Source organism: Oryza sativa, chromosome 9 (genome assembly GCF_034140825.1).
Source record: "Oryza sativa Japonica Group chromosome 9, ASM3414082v1".
In the NCBI taxonomy this organism is placed as follows: Eukaryota; Viridiplantae; Streptophyta; class Magnoliopsida; order Poales; family Poaceae; genus Oryza; species Oryza sativa.
Window position 1 is genome coordinate 21,021,744 of NC_089043.1, and position 21,090 is coordinate 21,042,833.

At 44.2% G+C, this 21,090-nt stretch overlaps 3 protein-coding genes and 1 pseudogene across 3 annotated transcripts; 3 read left to right on the forward strand and 1 right to left on the reverse strand.

The window, feature by feature from the left end:
• Window positions 1–3,008: 3,008 nt before the first annotated feature.
• LOC136351717 (protein FAR1-RELATED SEQUENCE 5-like) lies at window positions 3,009–5,747 on the reverse strand (annotated as a pseudogene).
• A 990-nt stretch (window positions 5,748–6,737) lies between these two features.
• Window positions 6,738–8,047, forward strand: LOC136351730 (uncharacterized). The gene has a single exon (XM_066304002.1). It carries the CDS (start codon window positions 6,776–6,778, stop codon window positions 7,790–7,792), a length of 1,017 nt encoding a protein of 338 aa, XP_066160099.1. The 5' UTR covers window positions 6,738–6,775; the 3' UTR covers window positions 7,793–8,047.
• Window positions 8,048–11,278: 3,231 nt separating this feature from the next.
• Window positions 11,279–12,046, forward strand: LOC107278616 (uncharacterized). The gene has a single exon (XM_015755916.3). It carries the CDS (start codon window positions 11,579–11,581, stop codon window positions 11,837–11,839), a length of 261 nt encoding a protein of 86 aa, XP_015611402.1. The 5' UTR covers window positions 11,279–11,578; the 3' UTR covers window positions 11,840–12,046.
• Window positions 12,047–12,929: 883 nt separating this feature from the next.
• LOC4347204 (formate--tetrahydrofolate ligase) lies at window positions 12,930–17,100 on the forward strand. The gene is made up of 5 exons (XM_015756624.2): window positions 12,930–13,674; window positions 13,769–13,918; window positions 14,636–15,811; window positions 16,237–16,383; window positions 16,594–17,100. The coding sequence occupies exons 1-5, from the start codon at window positions 13,300–13,302 to the stop codon at window positions 16,867–16,869; spliced, it is 2,124 nt and encodes a 707-aa protein (XP_015612110.1). The 5' UTR covers window positions 12,930–13,299; the 3' UTR covers window positions 16,870–17,100.
• Window positions 17,101–21,090: the final 3,990 nt, after the last annotated feature.

Below are 21,090 nucleotides of genomic sequence, written 5' to 3' on the forward strand. Positions count from 1 at the left end.
ATGGTCCAACAAGTAGTATCTTCAGATACTGGTACTGCTAGGTACCAAATAAAATCCAATCGTTGAATAAAAGGGGCATGATGGGAAAAAAAAAAGAATCGATTTGCCCTGCGCCCCTGCTTCTGAACTGCTTGTTCATTCGCCATCGTCCTCGAATTTCCGCCGGCACGCCGCCGCGTGAGTGTTCTTCGACGGCATCTGCTCTGACACCACTCCTTGCCGCCAGCGCCACCTGTGTGTTCTTCCATAGTACCACTACTAGTGCCACAACCTTTATTCAGCTAGTGCCCGGTGGCTGTGTTGTTATTTCTCGATCTGTCGCCGCCGGCGATTAACTGCTCGTTGCTCTACGCGATGCCGACTAGCATGGATGGAGGAGGCCATAAATCTTGTGATAATGAGAGGATACCGTGATTGAAAGGGGTGAGAGGAAAAATCAGTGCAGATGGTTCCGCCATGGACTGAGTAGAGAAAAGAAAAAGGGAAAAAAGAAGGATGAGAAAAAAAAAGGCAGATTGTTCCGCCATGAACTAAGTTGAAGAAAAAATAAGACAAGAAACGAAGGATGAGAGGAAAAATCAAGGTAGAATGGTAGATGGCTCCATCGTGGATGAGTCGAGAAGAAAAAAAAAGCAAAGAAAAAAGGCAGATGGTTCCACTTCCGGCATGGACGAGTAAGAAATGTCAAACATACGACTGCTATGAATACATGTTGTTTTGTTAACTGGCTTGGCGGGGAGAAGCGCCGTGCGGCGAGGATGCCGGTGACGGGTTGAGTTCCTGTTGTCGAGTCGAGGTGGGAGATGAGGCTGTTCGTTCCTCCTGGCTGCGAGAAGAGAAGGGGAAGGAGCAGGGGAGCACGGTCCGGCGAGCGCATCGAATCGGGATTCCAGCGAGAGGGGCACAACTTTGAGGCTAAACACAAAATTACGGTTTTACCCTTCGGATGGTTAGTACCGGGAGGGGTGAGCCCTGGTACCGCTAGGCAGGGGTGAAAACGGTACGGAAACGGACGGAAACCATCTTTATCGTTTTCGTTTTCATATTTTTTTTCAAAATTGGAATTGGAATCGGAAACCCCGGATACGAAAAATGGAATCGAATATTATCGAAACCGAAAACGGAGCGAAAACGAACCGACGCAAATACAGTAACGAAAATTTATCGGAATAAAAAAACCCCTCAAACTGATTAATCCAATTCTCAAATCTCAACTGTCAACGATTCATCATAAAACACAATCATATAAGTCCAATTATTAAGTATTAACAGTACATCACAAAACACAATCTATAAAATAAATTATCTATATTTAAAAGAGTAATGATGTTGGTAAATCCCAATGAAGGAAAAAAAATATTCTTATGTAATTTTAGATTTGCATAACAAATATTTTCAAGAAAATAACAACAAAACACCATGGTATTCTCTATTAAGTGCTTAAAAAAAGAACCCAGGGTATTTAGGGTATTTTAGTTACAAAATTTCTGGGAATTCCGAAAAAATTTCCGGAAAGTTTCCGACCGATTCCGAGTTCCGACGGAAATTGCCCTTATCATTTTCGATTCCGTTTCCGAGAAAATATTTCCGAATTCGTTTCCGTTTCCCAAAAATTCCGAAAAAATTCCGACCGACAAATTCCGTTTTCGAAAATAGGTCCGGAATCCGGAAAGTTTCCGTACCGTTTTCAGCCCTACCGCTAGGTACCGGATGCTTGACAGCCGTCCGATCATCCTGGATCGACGGACCAAATTTGGTACCGCTCTTCTCTGCTGGACGATAAAAAGTCTCGTATATCTATGTAGATTCACTAACATCAATATAAATGTGAGAAATGGTAGAATGACTTATATTGTAAAACGGAGGAAGTACTAGCTAGGGTTCACAAATCACAGTATCGCCAGTTACCGCACGGTAACAACGACGACTAAGCTTATGCCCGAGGTGTGCTAAAGATTACCAGGCGTATTGTTCAGTAAATTTTGTTTCAGTTCAAATATAATTTATATATTTTATATTCTATACATTTTCCTTTTTAAAAAATCAAATTTTATCTACGATTTATATGAATTATGCTACATTTTCTCTGATATTCAGAACTCTATAGTTTCTCACGTGCTAACCCCTTCATGTCACGTGATTATGAAATTATCTGGTTTTACACGGTTACTGAGCGTCGCGATTGCCGCGATAGCAGCTGGTTAATGGTAACCCACCATCAAACTGTATAGCCGCAACTTTTTTTTAAAGGGAAAACAGCATGAGAATGTGCCTTTTTCATTAAATATAGTGGTAGAAAAATACAGCCCCTAGAGGCAAGGGAAAGGAAAAAGCTCTATACACTATATAGTGTATGGCAAAAGTTCATGTAAGTGTTTTGCTCCTGCCATTATCCATGTCCGCACCTCTTCCTCGATTTTGGCAAAAAGGAAACACGACATGGCCTCATTATACTTGAAGATTCGTTGGTTCCTCTCCTTTTAGATCTCCCAAACGGTAAGGAGGATGAGAGTACGCAGTCCCTTTTTTGGAACTCCTGCTATGTTTGCTAGAGCTTCCCACCGGTCTTTTACGGTCTGGGTCATCTCCCATTGTCCAAAATCAAGCTGTTGGTAAGCCACCTATATAGCTACCATGCTTCATATTCTTTTTGTGTATCTGCAACTGACAACGAGCTGTAGAGCTGTATCACCTTGTCTACGACAGAGGGGGTAGAGCCCATTATTTTGTCATCCTCTAAATAGTGCGCCGGCCAGAGGTACAAACCTTGTTTTGTATGACTTACCTTTGGAATTCATTCCTATATAATATCTCAGATGACATAACATATATAAATCAAACTGGTTAGAATTCTGAACACTGCTTCCAATTTTTGATTAGTCAAGCGCCTTGCATGGTTATAAACATGCATATCAACATGAGGTAGCTGAATGATGTCACTAGTAAAAAAAGTGTTTACAATATTACTTTGCTCAATTGAACTTAAAAGGTTACAGGAACTTGAAATATCAGCCAACAACATTGTTTGGGCAATTGCGTGCATCATGATCCACTACTTGCTTACACTTTCGACACTTCCGTTTACTTGTACCCTTACTTCCACTTCCAGCCTTCTTCTCCTTGCTCTTCCTAATTCTTTTGCATCTCCCTTTCGATTTGATATCATTTGGTGGATGTATATTGATTTCATTTGGAATTTTACTACCAAGGAAAGATTCATACTCATCCTGTTTATTAACTCTCGTAGCAGGCGTGATCTTTTGGAGAGGTTCTACTAGGTTGGACAAACTAGAATGTAAAAAGTCCATCCCTTGTTCAGAATTCTTGGCCATTTGGATAAGATCTTCAAACTTGTTGCGTGAAACTGAAATCTTTTTCTGCATTGCCACCTCCATAGGATCTTTAGGCTTTTCATCTAGTAGGTTTCCTTCATCATCAAATAATAGTTCCCTGGCAAACATAAAAGGAAAGGAAAGTTGGAGTATTGGTGAATAGAGAAGGAAACAAAACAACCACATAAAAAAAAAATACAATACACACATTTTACATCTTTTCTCCCATCTCTTTATAAGATAAATCGATGGTATCTCATTTTGTTTCTCGGCTCTAAGCACTTGTATGATATGACGACACGGGATGCCATAGGACTCATATAATTTACAGGAGCACCTACCAAACATGTTTGACTTATTCATCTGAACCACTCGCTCTTTTCCAGATAGGCTGCTGATGGTGACAAATTTTATATCTTCACACTCTGAAATACCTTGAATAATGCAATGGTCTCTTGCAGCTACGATTTCTTCCTGAAATTTACTGAAAACTTCATGTGTATATATCACACTACATTGCTTCTCCATGGCCCATGGTGTCATCAATTTAGGAGTGGTGTGAAGACTTGCATTGTCGGCTTTCAACTCCTCTTGGCGCTGGCACTCCAAAGCTGTGTCAAATCTTAGCCAAAACTCAACAAAGGTCAATTTTCTATGAATGAATCGGTTAAAAAAAGAATTTGCACTCTCCGATCATGATGTAGTCCTAAGGATTCCTGCTAGAGGTATGTCCATAAAGTATACCAGAATCCATGATTTGCGAATGGCAAACCTTGTGGAAAACCAATCATTTCCCATGAGTCCAAAATCTGTTATGATAGAGTTCCATTGCGACTCAAAATCATCTGAATTCTCGAAGCCCCAAACACACTTGTTTAGTCTATCCCAAAACTTTTCATCCTTGTTCAAGGTGGGCCCGACCTTCTCAGGTACCTTTTCCATTATATGCCACATGCAAAGTCTATGAGCTGTATCTGGTAGAATCTGAGCAATAGCAGCCTTCATGCTCATATCTTCATCTGTGATGATTAGATGAGGTGCTACTCCACGCATAGCCTTAAGAAAGGTCTTAAACAACCATACATATGACTCGATCTTTTCATTTGCTAAGAATGCTGCCCCAAGGAAAACACTTTGCAAGTGATGATTGACTCCAGTAAATGGCACAAAAATCATGTTATACTGGTTAGTGGTATATGTTGAATCTACTGAAACCACATCACCAAAAACACTATAGTTTTTCCTGCATAAAGCATCTGCCCAAAATACACGAACAAGTCGTCCTTGTTCATCCACCATAAAGTCATAAAAGAAGGCAGGATTTACTTCCTTCTTTCGCTCAAGTTGTGCCACAAAAATTTGTGCATCTGCATCCTTGATTTTGGTTCTAAGGTCACGGTAATAGTTTTGCAAATCCCTCTTCGTGCACCCAACATTCTCAAACCCACCCTCACTAACATGGAGAAGTCGATATGCCTGTGAGGTGCCAATGCTAGCCTTATGACAACTGAACAAAGTACTCTTTGCCCTCTCACTAACATTACGGTTGGATCTTAGCAAATGCCTCTTATCTAGCGACACAAAACCATGGTTGTGCTCCTCAACCATTGAAGATATTCTATACTTCTTGTCACTGCCAAGCTTGACAACAATATGTGCTTCACAGCCACATCTAGTTTCCATCACATTTGGTGACTTTCTTTTTTTTCCGGATTCATCATTAACTTTTTTTACACTCTCCTGTCTGTACCCTTCCCTTGAACAATAATACCGCTTGAATAATATTTCCTCATTTTGCTTCTAGTGCTGACCAACACGAACAGAGAAACCAGCTTTATGTGCATATGATTTGTAAAATTTCTCCACATCTGTGAGTGTATCAAAGATCATTCCAACCATAGGCTTCAAATGTTCTTTCCAATGTGTGTTGCATGTGTCACTTGTACAAGAGACCTATAGAAGTGTAAAATTGTATGATCAACAAATCAGGCAGAACTAGTTCGACATGTTTACTATGGAAAAGGAAATGTATCTGCACATTTCATTCAAATGTTCCAGAATAAATGCATTAGCCACTCATGCCAAATACCCTATGAGCATATGATCTGAATTCTTTGCAACTTACTGCTATACTCACAGAAGATTTTGGTTGTGGTGTGCTTGGATGTTCAAGGTGGGCTCCAACTCCGGCGTCGACGGTGATGATGACATGATCCAAGGCAGCAGCCTCAACAGAGGTAGAATCAACGACGACTACAGGCTCACCGTCCACTGCATGCAGGCACGCTAGCAATCAGATTAATTTCTATCAAAGTTAAGATGAAAGTCTTATAGTAGAAACTAACGATGGCATGAAGGGCTGCCGCTGCCAACGCCGAAATGCGACTCCATGGCGTCGCGCGCGCCGGACTCCATCACGGTGGCGGGCGGGCAACGGCTGATGGCGAGGTCGGCGACTCGCGGGCGGGCGGCGGCGGCAAATCGCGGGTGAGGTCGGCGGTGACTCACGAAACGACGGCGTGCGGCGCACTCGGCGGGCCAGCGACGGCGTCGAGCCGGCTGGGCGCCACTGCGTTCGCGGCCAGGCGAGGGAGCGGCGACTAGGGCGGCGGCGGCGGCGTTGCCAGACGAAACGACCAGACGAAGCGATGGTCGTTAATTGTAAAATTGGGTGGGGTGATTTGCAAAAAAAACATGATTAGTCTGGCTAATGGCGGGTGGTAAAGTGTAAAATTAGCCCACCTCTGTCCCTAGCCATCGGATGAGCATCCTGTGGTCTTAATTGAGAGTTTCCAAGTTTGCACAGGAACCTAGTTTTCACCTTATACGTTGCCTTCTAGGTGATCCTCGGAAAAAGATAACTAACTCGTCACTGCCGGTGTTAAACTGTTAAATGTGTTACTGTATTTTCATAACTCTACTCCAAGATTCAGGTAGTAGTAGTACAATCATTATCCATTCATATGGGCAGTATCATATTCTAGAGGTTAATTACAAGTGCACCCATCAACCATGTAAGTACACGTAACTAATTAAGTGGGATTAACTTTTGATTGGCCATTCACGTCGAAGTTCTTCGTGATTAAGTCACAAAAACGCGGGAGAGAAAAAAAAAAGGGCGCGAACCAGTCACCCGTATCGTCAGCAGCAGCAGCACAACGCGCAAGAGAAAAAGCAAAGCAAAAGCCAACGGGGAGAGGATTCTAACTCAAGTGGACGTCCACCAATTTATTTTATGTCAACTAGATGGTTACGAAAAATTTTCAAAAAATTTGATAAGATAGATTAATATATAATATATTACTCCACAAATATACAAATTCAAATTCAACTTCTACAGCAACTTCTATAGATTACTGTAGAAGTTAAATTTTACGATTGATATATATTACATATTGATCTATCTTATTTATATATTTTTAATATCTTTTATAACTATTTAGATGACATACTATAAACGGGTGGACCACTGGCTGCTAAAACAGTTTACCAAAGCCAACGAGATCGATCCCCTGATATACAAGTGGAAAACCACCATGTCCACCTCCGCCGCCATGGCCAGCCGCTCGCCGCCGCCTCCGCCGCCGCCGCCGCCATTCCCGGACTTAGAGACATGGGATTACTTCTTTGGCCAGTACGACCACCCCTCGTCGCCGTCTTCCTCGGCCACGGCGATGCCGCATCTGCCACTCTCCCGCGTATCGTCGTCGTCATCGTTCGTCTCCACAGAGCTGGAACTGCCGCCGCCTCCACCCCCGCCGCTGCCGACGCTTCCGGCAAAGCCACTACTCCGGCGGCGCGTAGCCTCGCCGTCGTCATCGTCCTTTTCCACAGAGCTACTGCCGCCGCCGCCGCCGCTGCTACGGCGGGAACCCTCGTCGTCGTCGTCGTCCTTCTCCACTGAGCTGCTGCTGCTGCCGCCTCCTCCTCCGCCGCCGCCGTTTCTCTCCTCGGATTACTTCATCTCCTCCGATCCTGACACGCCGCCGCACGCCGGTGGTCCACCGACGTCTTCCATCCACGACTCCTCCTTCGTGTCAGGCCCATCGTCGTCTCGACCGGCGCTGGCCACGGTGATCACTGTCACCGTCTCCGACGACGCGGCGGCGGCGGCGGCCTGCGCCGTCTGCACCGACGCCCTCCAGCTCGCGTCGCCGGCGTCCAGGCTCCCGTGCGGCCACCTGTACCACGCCCACTGCATCGCGCAGTGGCTGTCGCTGCGAAACACCTGCCCGGTCTGCCGCCGCAGCGTCCCGATGCGTACTGAGGAGACCGCGCCGCCATGGTCGCCGCCGACGGAGACCGACCAAGAGGCCGTGCCATCGCCGCCGCCGACGACGACGACTGCGACCGATCACCGGCGGCGGTCTCTGCCGGGAGAACGCCGGATCAGGAGGATTTGCCGCAGGTTGCTTAATTACATGGAAATCAGCCGTCAGCGGCAGCAACACACTGATTGAGTCGTGACTGGTGACAGGCACAAATTACAAATACCAATTGCTATATTGAGGCTGTGTTTAGTTCCTTTTAAAGTTGTAAGTTTGGGTTGAAATTGGTACGATGTGACTGAAAAATTATGTGTTTATGACAAGTTGATGTGATGGAAAAAGTTGAAAGTTTGGATTCAAAGTTTGGATCTAAACACAACCTAAGGTCAGTCAACAGTCTGTGATTAAACAGATTTGGAGATGGGATTATTACGATTTGTCAAGAAATACGGATTCTTTCTTTGATTAGTGAGGCTAAGCATTCGTTGTTACTCCTACATTGCTGATATGCAGGTAAATCTGCAGCTTTTTTTCTCGAACGCAGGTAAATCTGCAGCTCATGAGTTAAGCTCACAGTTTGGGTCGTCTAGGCCCGACTCTACGAGCATATGATGCACCTATCACTATCTCATGAGTTAAGTACACATCAAAATGTTGTCTTTGACCTTGGATCTCCTAAATCAACGCCCTGCCCCTAGATCATTTTTGGTTCTACCACTTGCAAACATTTCGTAAGTTATTTCGACGGGAATCGAATTCAAACTTCAAAGAAACCTGACCATACAAATAAAGGAAACTATCATTTACTAACAGTATTTTGTCTTGGTTGGAGCTTTGAAAGTTATTCTACCAAACACCTCTGATCTATTTTGATTTGGATCAGATCCCAGCTGACTCAGCAACGACACGGAAAGTTTTGTGTCCTACTCGTACTTAGCTTTTACTTTTCACTGCACGTGTAACCGCGTAAGTGACTGTGTGCAGCAATGATAAATAAATTAATGAGGGGTTTTACAATGCTTGGGAGGTACCTGGGTACCTCCTAAGTCAATTAATATCAACCGTTGATTCTGAAAGGATAATTTAGAAATAAAAAATATTGTTAACTAGGGTAGATTAGTAATTCCTCAACCCCCGTACCCATCCGCTGGCCAGTGGCATCCTGTGCTGATGCTGAGCGCCGGTGCATAGGGCGTACGGCGGTTGATCTGATTGTTGTTGAATGTTGCGTAATGTTGTTGTTGCTGCTGCTGCTGGACTCTGGCCATTGCTGATGATTACAGAACGCTGAAGCATTGATTCATTGTTGTGAAGCTGTTAAATGGAATTGAAAAGATTGGAGTAATTGATTCCTTGCGAAATTGATGCGCTTAATTTCTAAGCTGCTAGCATATGATCGAAGAAGATATTTTGTGGCTAATTGTTGAGCATTTAATTACGCAGATCAGCCACGTTGAGAAACTAATTAAGCACCATGCCGGTGCATGCTAATCTCATCCGACTAATCGGTGATTAATCAGTTGCAGCCTCTACTAAACTCAACCCGAGATCGAGGGATCAGGAAACGGACGTGAACAGGTAGGTAAAAGTTGTTTGTATGTATTTGCCCTTAATGGTACAAATAAACCATGAAAATCAATTACCATTTTAACCTTTTACCTTCTATACCTGGTTCACCTTTTAAGTACCTTTTCCATCATACCTTTTATCCTGATGCATTGGATTAGAGACGATCAACGGTCGTAATCAATTCCCAGCACGGATGAACCTCTCTAAATAAAAACGTTGAGCTCTAGAGGCAAATGGAAAAAGCTATTTTGCTTAATCATTTGCTTATGGGAAGTTCGGTTCGAGGAATCAAACCGTACGTCTAAAATAAACAAATTGATCGATCAGTAAATTATTTCACAGTTTTTAGGAAATGACCAATAACTTTTTTCCCCGTTAAGATGTGTTTACCAAAGATAAGTTGACAAGGTACCAGCCCATTTATTTATTCCTCAATCAACCATTATAAAATTGGAGGCATGCATGTGCATGCATGACTCCAATCCAATAGGTTTTAAACCCCAATGACTACGGTCTACGGATATAGATGGCCATAAGACCCGAAGGCTCGGCCCACGGCATGGCTTTTTGGTCTGGCCCAAGCACAGCATGGCCCGACTTGGGTTGGGCCCGTGCCGGCCCGGCTCGACCGACGGGCCGTGTCTGGGCCTCCCTACCAGCACGCTGGGCTGATCCGACACGGCACGATGGGCCGGCAGGCCAGGCCCGCCACATAAAGTGTAGGGACTAAAAATAGACATATAAATGTCATTGTCCAAAGAATAGGGACCTTAAATAGACTTATTTAGCTATTTATATACCACAGCCCAAAGAAGAGGGAGGTAAAATAGACTATTTTTAGCTATATATATGTCACAGCCCGATAGGAGGGAGGAAAATGAGACTTATTCTGAGGAAAAGCACGATGACCCATCGTGCCTTCGGGCCGGCCTGGCACGGCCCGACGCATGTTGGGCCGTGCCTGGGCGTGGCACGTGGACTGGTACGGCATGGCCCGGTGCATCGGTCGGGCCGTGCCGGCCCGACAAGCCTCAGCCCAGGCATGGCCGGGCCTAGGCCGTGCCGTGCCGGGCAGCCCACATGGCCATCTATATCTACAGATATTGCACATATGTCCAAGCCAGCTCCCATATTGATTAGGAGGCAAACCAGGCTTTGCCATTGCGTTTCTACTGCCGATTGCTAATGAAGTTTGGATACAGTGGCAGGTCACTGAAAATCGCTATCAGTTGTCCGAGCTTGACAATACCTTTTCAATAGGATTTTAATGATGCTAGGATTTGACTATGGTTTCCATTTCTTTAGCATGTTGTCAACGTTTGGAGATAGTGGCTGGCCAATCGAAGAAAGTAGCAGGCCACTTAAAAGACTATTAATTATCTAGTCTCCACAACGCCTTTTTCAATAGGATTTTAGTGATGTCAAGATTTAATCGTGGTTTTCATCTCTTTGAGTATATATTGAGGGGGTACATTCATAGATATGTGAAAACAATTGTGCACTATATAAAGTTGCTTGGACAATTACAGACGATTTTGTAAACTACGATATTGTTGACTTTTTCTCTCAGAGTTTAACAAAAATATTTATTCACTTAGTTATAAGTAAAGTGAAAAGAGTAACATTAGATCTACTACACCAAAAGTACCCTTCAGCATGTCTTATACATTTGTTTATTTTTTATACGAACAGTCAAACAAATTTAAAAAATAAACATATATGCCAAAAAGGTACTTCCTCCGTCTCTAAATATTCGACGTAGTTAACTTTTTTAAATATGTTTGACCGTTCGTCTTATTCAAATTTCTCTTTAAATATGTAAAAATATATGTATACATAAAAATATATTTAACAATGAATCAAAGGATAGAAAAAGAATTAATAAAAAAATTAATAAAATGAACGATCAAACATGTTTAAAAAATCAACGGCGTCAAATATTACGGATGGAGTAGTATTTTTCCCCTGCATTCTAATCCCAGTGACAGGGAGGACCATTGACCCGCGAAACAACCACCACCGGCTCACGTAGCGAGTTCACCCGTGACGGCCGCGCCAAACTCGATATACTTTTTCACCGAACGCGTGACGACGACGCGCACCAATGCGAACTCGTGCGCACGTCGAACACTTCAACTCGCCATCGCCTTGGAAGCATCTCTGCACACTCTGAACGCTCGCCTCCGGCCTCCGGCCACGGTCAAACCCGGCGACCGTACGTCGTCGATCGACGTCTATATATATAAAGCTTCAATCCGATCCTCCCCCACACAAATCAATCACACAAGCATCAGCAGCAGCAGCAGCAGAAGAAGATCGAAGATTCGGTTGATAAGTTGATTGATCTGCTCTCGCACTTGTTGCGTACGTTTGTGTCACCGGAGCTCGAGAAGAAGAGTGTGTCCGGCAATGGAGGCGGCGGCGAGCTCGCACGAGGCGCTGGTGAAGATGTGGGTGTTCGTGCTGGTGCAGGCGCTGGTGTACCTCATCCTCGCGCAGTCGTCGGACGTCTTCTCCAGGGCCCAGAGCCTGCAGGGCGGCGGCGCCCCGCGGCGGCCGGCGCGCTCCGTCAGCGCCGTCCGCCGCATGCTCGCCGCGCTCTCCGACATGCCCGCCGGCGGGGAGCCGTCGCCCGTGGTGGCCGTCGTCGATGGCCGGAAGAAGGATTGAGAGAGGAGAGGTGCCAGTGTTTGAATTGATTTGTTGCGACAAGTACGCGGAGCTAAAATGGATGATATATTGCTCCTGTTGCTTGCTGGATGTTCACCATTCTTTGATCCGATTCATTTCGTTTGATTTGTATGCATGTCAATACTACATAGTGAATTTTGGTTGTTATTTTTGTTAATGGTACTGTAACATTTTACATTGGCTCAATTTGCTCAGTACCATCGAGAACGTTGGGAGATAAAAAAAAAGATTGCCGTATGTTGTTGATTCGTGAGGCTTAATTCTCAGATAGTACAATGATATTTCTGAAACTTCTATTTTGAATTTTATTAACAAATTTAAATAAATGGTTCTTTATGTTTCTTAGCCCTTATCGGTGGGATAGAAGTAGAACAGCCCATCGAACGTCAGATCAAACTGTTAGGCCTAACTTTTCAGTTGGGCTTCACCAAGGAAAAAATTCAGAGTAAACCAACGGGCCTCATTGTCCCAAGATCCAAATCGCCCGGATCAAACGGCATGAGTTGACCAACTCGTCTGGTAATGCATGCCATGGACCATGGCATCCCTAATCCAGGATTAGAAAAAGAAGGCGTCTCCCTATGCATGGAGCATGGTTGGCTAGCATTTCTTATCTGCCTCAATGCCCTCGTGAATGAACCCCTAAACCCTTCAAAACCCAGGGGAATTGACCTCCCCAAAACCTCAAAATCCAAGGGAATCACGCTTACAAACCAAGCAAAACGGACGTGGTTTGGACCACTCTCTACCAGATTGTTCGTCCCATTACTTGCTTTTTCTTGAGTGTGGTTGGGACATGAGATCCTCTTTTTGTCACAGCAAAATCCAGAGATGATGTGTCCTACAGCTCACTGATCATATCAACTCCAATGCAGTTACAGGCTTACAGCAATGTTCAACGAAGACAAGAAGAGAAAGGGAAAAAAGTTCCTTTTTTTTTTCTTTTCACCCACTGCATTACGTGCACGCCAGTAGAGTTTTTTCACATGCAATGTTCATGAACTGTTCCCAAAATCTCAAGCAAAATCACCTATAAAAAGAGCACACACTTGGCTCTTTCAAAAGCCCCAATCTTGTGCACGCATCACCGTTTGCAACCCAGCAACAACATCATCATCGCTCACATCCGCATCTCCACACAAAAAACCCTTATCTTCTCCTGTGGATTGCAGTCCATTTTCCATCCAACCAATCCAAGATAAGAGCAGCCAAAACCCCTGCCATCCTCCCAAAACCCAGATCCACAACTCCCGAAGAATTGGGGCTGCACAGGAAGGGTATAAAGCTCAGTACAGTGAGAAGTGTTTCTTGGTGTTGGCCCCAAATATCTTGCAGTGAAAAAGGTTAGGAATTTGAGGGTTCTTGGTAATCTTGAAGTGAAAAAGGTGGGATATTTGAGGGGTTTTGTGGCTGTATTATTTGGGGGAGGTGTTTGCGTCATGGATGTGTCTGTCCCACCAACCAATTATCCGAAATCTTTATCCTCGATTATCAAATGCCATCGTCGTCGTGCGGCAATAAACAATTGCCATTCAGTCGTCTCGCATCCGCCGCTCTCGCACTCGAACCACCACCACCGCTCGCTGCGTGTGAGATCCAGCGCCGCCGTCGCGCCGCCGCTGCCGCCGCCGCTGGTGGTGCCGATGACGACGCCGAAGCCGAGCCCGACGATCCGGAGGCTGGACGTGGCGTCGCCGGTGCCGGCGGACATCGACATCGCCAACGCCGTCTCGCCGCTCCCCATCGCCGACATCGCCGCGGAGCTCGGCCTGCGCCCCGAGCACTTCGATCTCTACGGCAAGTACAAGGCCAAGGTGCGTGCGCCGCTTCCAAAGATGCGGATTGGGTTGTCGCGCGATGCGATGCGATTTGTTGATGATTTTTTTTTTCGCTTGTTCTTTTTTGCAGGTGTTGCTGTCTGTTCTTGATGAGTTGAAAGGGCAGCAGGATGGGTACTACGTGGTGGTCGGCGGCATCACGCCGACGCCGCTCGGGGAGGGCAAGTCGACCACCACCGTTGGGCTGTGCCAGGCGCTGGGTGCGTTTCTTGATAAAAAGGTGAGAGGCTTTCCATGCCACTTTCGCTTGTTCTATAATCGACAGGGTATCTTGGTTACTTATTGGTTATAGATAAAGTTTGTGATTGGTGTTGAGGTAAACAATCAGTTTGCTTGGCACAATAGTATCAGCCTGTGAGCTTTGTTGATTAGATTTAAGTCTTTTTATGCTGTCGTAGTAGCACACTAGCACCTGTATATTGGATGCAGGCACTGTCCTTTTTAAATTCTGCAGTGGTCTAGTGGAATCAAGAATTCTGTCAGTTTGGTTTGATTTATTTGTCAAACTTATTAATATCAAATCTTCATTGGTGCATTGTCAGAACTCCATGGTAGAACTGAACTCTCTGTGTTTATTTATATTTGCCTGCAAGAGTCATGTTGATAAATTCTCTCTCACCAAGCAATTTTCAGGAAAAACAAAATCCTAATGTTTAAATACTTGATACAATGCTCTGTTCTGGGGGTCTGGGATGACTTTATTTGTTTCTTGTAACAGTCATGATAGACTGCATGGTTCTTTATATGTCTCTAACCATCATGAACGTAGTATAAGTGGCGAATGTTGATACTGATACATAGAGTATATTATGCATTCCAGAGCATATTGAAACGATTGACATATCGATGTACATATTATGTTTATTTTTTTATAGAGTATATATTATGTTATTGATATGCTTTACTACTTTACTCAATATTAATGTTGCTATTATAGGTTGTCACTTGCCTCCGTCAACCATCACAAGGGCCTACTTTTGGAATCAAGGGGGGTGCTGCTGGAGGTGGCTACAGCCAAGTCATACCCATGGATGAGTTCAATCTTCATCTTACAGGAGATATCCATGCAATTACAGCTGCAAACAATCTTCTTGCTGCTGCTATCGATACAAGGATTTTCCATGAGGCTTCACAATCAGACAAAGCGCTGTTCAATAGACTATGTCCGCCAAACAAAGAAGGAAAGAGGCGCTTTGCTGATGTAATGCTCAGACGCCTGATAAAGCTTGGAATCTCAAAGACAGATCCTAATGAGCTTACTCCAGATGAAGTTAGACGCTTTGCAAGACTTGACATAGACCCTGAATCCATTACTTGGAGACGGGTCATGGATGTAAATGACCGGTTCCTGAGAAAAATCACTATTGGACAAGGCCCTGATGAAAAAGGTATGGTGAGAGAAACAGGCTTTGACATAGCTGTAGCTAGTGAGATAATGGCCGTATTAGCTCTTACAACTTCCCTTGCTGACATGAGGGAAAGGCTTGGAAGAATGGTGATAGGGAACAGCAAGGCAGGTGAGCCTATTACTGCTGATGATCTTGGTGTTGGGGGTGCCTTGACTGTCCTAATGAAAGATGCCATCCATCCAACGCTCATGCAAACTCTTGAAGGCACTCCTGTGTTAGTGCACGCTGGACCTTTTGCTAATATTGCTCATGGAAACTCTTCGATAGTTGCTGATAAAATTGCACTGAAGTTGGTTGGGAAGGGTGGATATGTAGTTACAGAGGCAGGTTTTGGTTCTGATATTGGAACTGAGAAATTCATGGATATAAAGTGTAGATATAGTGGATTAATGCCTCAGTGTGCTATTATTGTGGCCACAATTAGAGCTCTTAAAATGCATGGTGGGGGCCCTGATGTTGTGGCTGGGAAGCCTTTGGATCATGCATATGTGAGTGAAAATGTGGCTCTTGTTGAAGCTGGATGCGTCAATCTTGCTAAACATATCGCAAACACAAAGAGTTATGGAGTTAATGTTGTAGTTGCAATCAACAAGTTTGCATCAGATACTGAAGCAGAAATGGACGTGGTGCGAAATGCGTCTTTGGCTGCTGGTGCTTTTGATGCTGTTGTCTGCACTCACCATGCGCATGGTGGTAAAGGAGCGGTTAGTTTTCTGTCATTGCATTAATTATTAATCCAGTCATGTCTATACATCTTGACCTATTTTTTAACTAAATCTTCCACTCTTTATGGGCAATGTTTGATTGTGAATCAGTAAATTGTGTTCTGGTACTTATGTTTTACCTAATTATGTTTACAAACTTTGTGACTTTGCTCTTTCATGCCTAGCAAAAATTTGCCTCAAAATAATTGTGCTCCTGGCAGGTTTTCCAGTTTGCTTAAGTTATAAACTGTGGACAGTGTTATGATATGTGACGCCCATGCATCTCTTATTTTATTTCTCCATTATTGTCTAGCATATTGTTTTAATGGGAATTCTGTGCTTATTTCTTCCATCTACGAAGAGTGTGAAGGTTGAAATCGTCAGCATTAAACTGATGTCTGTTCTACCATTTAACTTGTTTTCAGGTTGATCTTGGACTCGCGGTTCAACGGGCATGTGAGAGCCAGGCAGACCCTCTGAAATTTTTGTATCCTTTAGAATCTGGCATAAAGGAGAAGATTGAGTCAATAGCTAAGTTCTATGGTGCTAGCGGCGTTGAATACTCTGAACAGGTATCCTTGCTACTACCTCCTATTCTGATTACTGTGTTTGAGATTGTATCTACTATCTTTCTCCCATGCCTTTCATTTCACACTGAAAGAGGAATCCCCTGATGTTCATGCTTTTGACACTGATGAACATGCTGTGGGAATGGCATTAGACAGATACACTGAACACATAACATTCTGCTTTATTCTGCTGACTGACTGACTTCCGTGCAGGCGGAGAAGCAGATTGAAATGTATACCAAGCAAGGCTTCTCAAACCTCCCAATATGCATGGCGAAAACTCAGTACTCGTTTTCGCATGTTCCATCCATGAAGGGCGCGCCGTCTGGCTTCGTGCTTCCTATCAGGGATGTGAGGGCCAGCATTGGAGCCGGTTTCATCTACCCACTGGTTGGCACCATGAGCACAATGCCTGGTCTTCCTACAAGGCCCTGCTTCTACGAAATCGACGTCGACACAGCCACTGGCAAAGTCATGGGTCTGTCATAAGCGTTTCTGGAATGGATTGCAATTTGGGGCACAATTGTGTAGTTGCAAATTTTGGGACATTCCCTTAGCTGAATAATAGCCTCAGTGGCTTCCTGCAAGTGCAGCAATACATTTTTCTTTTTGAGTTTCTTGGTGACTGTAAATCAGTAAATGTGGTCGAACCATACTGTTCAGACTCTGTTCCAATGCCCCATGTTTCAGCTTAACATGCTTTCTCTGATTCTTCCTGTCTTTTGCTGAATTTTCTTTGGTTCACTTAAAATTTTTGTTTAATATTGAAACAATTGATTTCCCTATTATGTAATAGTCGACGAACTGGTGGCAACTGGCAAGTTATGGCTGCACAGATCGCAAGAATGGCTTTCTATCCATCCCATCAGGCCGGGCAAGAATTTCAGAATAAAAATTGTTGCAAGCTGACGCCAGAAAGTAGAAGAGCAATGTCGAGTAAGAAATGAAAATGAATAATAACGCACAAGGCCACCTCCAATCCAATTCTCCATCGTCTCTCACTTCGGATTGTAACTTTTTTTCTAACCATTTTAATTTTTAATTTTAAAATTTAAATTTAAAAAATGAGCACTCCCAAAACTTAATACAAATCCAAACCTTTTGAAATACGAACCTTTTTTTAAAAAAGTTCGTATTTAATTTTTGGGAAGGTTTATTTTTAAAATTAAATTTAATTTTAAATTAATTTTAAATTTTAAAATTGAGCACTCCCAAAGCTTAATACAAATCCAAAAATTTTGAAATACGAACCTTTTCAAAATCTTCGTATTTAATTTTTGTGAGGGTTTATTTTTAAAATTAAAAATTTTAAAGGTCCAAAATTTTTTTTAGAAAGATCGTCGGATTGCAGCTCTGCTTGTCTGCACCAATAAAGCCCACGATAGGAATACAGCCCACCCCGGCCCAACCTGCCACCCGCCACCGCCACCGCGCCTCGCCGGCGGCGATCGCCGACATCTCATCCCATCGCATGGCCAGTCGCGAACCCAGCGAATCGCGCGGCAAAGCAAACGAACCGCGAAAGAAGAGGTGTGTCCTTCTCCTCCACGGAATCGGAGCCCGTCTCGCCTACGTACGGCTATCCGATCCGCCCTAGGTTCCGGGACACGCCGCGTCGCGCATATCAGGGAACCAATTTCCTTACGCCGGCGGATCGTGGGGCAATGGATCACTCTGAGCAGAGCGTGCACGCGGCGGCGCACGACATGGCGCTGATCGAGCGGCACCAGCCGTGGGAGATGCTGGACGGCATGGCGCTGTCCATCATCGACGACGCGTACGCCGCCGCGCTCGGCATCGTCGGGCGCGGCGAGGAGGGCTACCACGGCGGCGTGGTCGAGATCAGCGCCGCCGACCCGGGCTCCCCGATGCTCACCGTCCACGCCAGCCGCGCCCACTGCCTCGTCGCCCTCAACGACAGCCCGCGCGGCGGCGGCGACAGCCTGGTTTGCGCGTACCGGAGGTACACGTCCCCGAAGCAGAAGTGGCGGCCGCGCCACCGCCTCGGCCGCGCCAGCGTCAGCGTCTCGCCGGGGACGCTCTACCTGTCCCGCGCCGACGGCGGCGCCGCCGCCGCCGTCCCCAGGGGCCACGGCGACGCCGCGGCGGCCGGGGGCGGCGTGCTGGCGATACTGGACATGATCGTGGCCCGCCTCGGCGCGGCGATCGGGCTGGAGGAGGCGCTGCTCGCCATGGCCAGGACGAGCAGCTACGAGGGGCCCAAGGTGGATGAGATCCTCCGGGTGCGCAACGCGCTGGATGAGATCAGGAGCGAGATGGACCTCCCCGCGCTGATGCGGAGGCTTCTCCACAAGCGGCGGGGTGTCACGGAGATCACCACCTGCCGGCCAGCCGCCGGCGCCGGCGCCGCCGCGACGGAGCAGGACCAGGCCGACGAGACAGAGAGGTTGATGAAGAAGATGAGGCTCAAGTGCTAGACTAGTAGGCTGACTGAGGTTGCAGACAGAGGCGCGCATCAGCTCGCCGGTGAAGCTGCAGAAACCAAGCTTGAGATCGAAAGATGGATTAACCTCCACCCGTTTCTTTGCATATAAACTAAATAATTAAAAAAAATAAATTCAAATTTGACTAATACAAGTTATTAAAAAATAACAAATTAAACTCTAACTAGTATATGTATATTTATAGTTAAATTTATTATTTTTATAACTTATAAATAGTTGAATTTGAATTTACAAGTTTGTCAAGTGATATATTACATACGAATCTATCTTGTTTTTTTTTAAAAAAATATATAACCATTCAATTGACATATAAGAAATGGATTGTTATTTTTTTAAAAAAATATAACTATTTAATTTATATATAAGAAACGGGTGAATGTCCCCGAGTGATTAAAAGAGTTTACCCTTGAGATCGACCATGCACAGGACAATGCATCGTTCTGCAACATTGATCTCGCTTATTTCATGGGAAAAGGTATATTTGTCTTTTGAGGAGATATTTCTAGTTTTTCATTTAGTTAAAAAAAGTCAAAGTGATTTTCTGCAAATAAAAATTGGTGGGATAGATCAACATAACGTTATCACTTCGCAAACATGAGTCCAAATTTAACCTATGCATATAGAAAAATAAACGCGGGAAATTAGTAAGTATCACCACGTAATTTGGCCGGACGAATTAATTTTGTTACAATTTAGGGACACAGTTTGACCAAGTAATCTTCACGAGAATGAGGCCGGACCAACATATATTTCATTTGTTTTACACCCGTATTTCTGCGCTGTCAACGAACACGCGACTTCTTCAGACCTCTCGGAGCCTCGTTTCAGCAACGAAAATCTCAAGTGCAACAAGCGATCCAGCGTCACAGCGACCACAAACCTTCTCAACCCACATGGCTCACCAATGTCGCCATGAAACAGCTCAAACTCTTCAGCTAATCCACTGGCATAAGAGCTGATGTACAGATCGAAGCAGCTGCGAACATCTGATATGATGATCGAGCTCAACCGTGGCTTCCACTGCGTTGGGAAGAATTCTATGGACATGTCGACTGCGCCACAATGTCCATCGATGCGACCCGTGAATCTTCTGCAGCATTTTCTGCGTAGCTAGCTCATGGATGCCTAGTACTCCATCGATCAGCTGCTGATCGTCTTCTTGCTTTCCTGCTGACTTGATCCTCATGTCATCCTCAATCAGGGCAGGATAACCCATTGCGATTCCTCGTTTGGGGCTAGTCATTTCCATAAGAGAACCCTGCGAAATATCGTGGTATTTATTTTTAGCACTGATTCATAGCAAAGTCAGAAGGTGAGATATCGATGTAACGGAAGAAAAGCATTATTGCATTTTGGATCGGTGACTTTGCTATTAAATTCTGAAATATCATATTATAATTATAGTATAATATTTCAAAAATATCATACAATGTTTATAATATGATATTAAATTCAGTGATTAATACTTCCTCCGTTTCACAACATAAGTCCTTCTAGCATTTTTCACATTTATATTGAGTTAATGAATCTAAATAGATATATATGTCTAGATTCATTAATATCAATATGAATGTGGAAAATGTTAGAATGACTTACATTGTGAAACAGAGATAGTAGTAAAATTTGGACAAAAATTCTGAAATATCATATTATTAACATAAAATTGTATGTTAATAATATGATTTTTTAGAATTTTTGTCTAAATTTTGGAAGTTTTTGTCTCAAGGGTATTTTGGTCATTTGAATAAAATTATATAATACTAACGGAGGCTAACCAGATGACGATGATAAATTGTAGAAGTTAAGCAAAAGTCGATGGCATATTGGTAGGCTTGTGGTAAACTCGGTGGCATATAATGAATTCTCTCTAAAACTAAACCCAATGTCATAAGCAAATACAAACACAGTAAATAAAGCTACCCACGCAATGAGCTACCTCACTAGTTTTATTTGATTTAACCGAATTTTAATTCACTTAAAAATCAAACATATTTTTTCCTCCAGCAAGTGATATTGGGTGAACTGTTTGCTACTGCTAGTAATGGCCGAATGGCTACACAGATCACAGCCCAAGATCACATAATAGCTTTCTACCCATTCCATCATATTGGGCTTCCGGCTAGAATGTCAACAAAGAACAAAAAAATCGTTGCAAACTGACACCTGAAGAAGCAACAAAATGGGAGCAGAAAAAAATCACCAACTCTCCAATCTCCATCACGTCGGATTGCAACCCTTGCTCCTC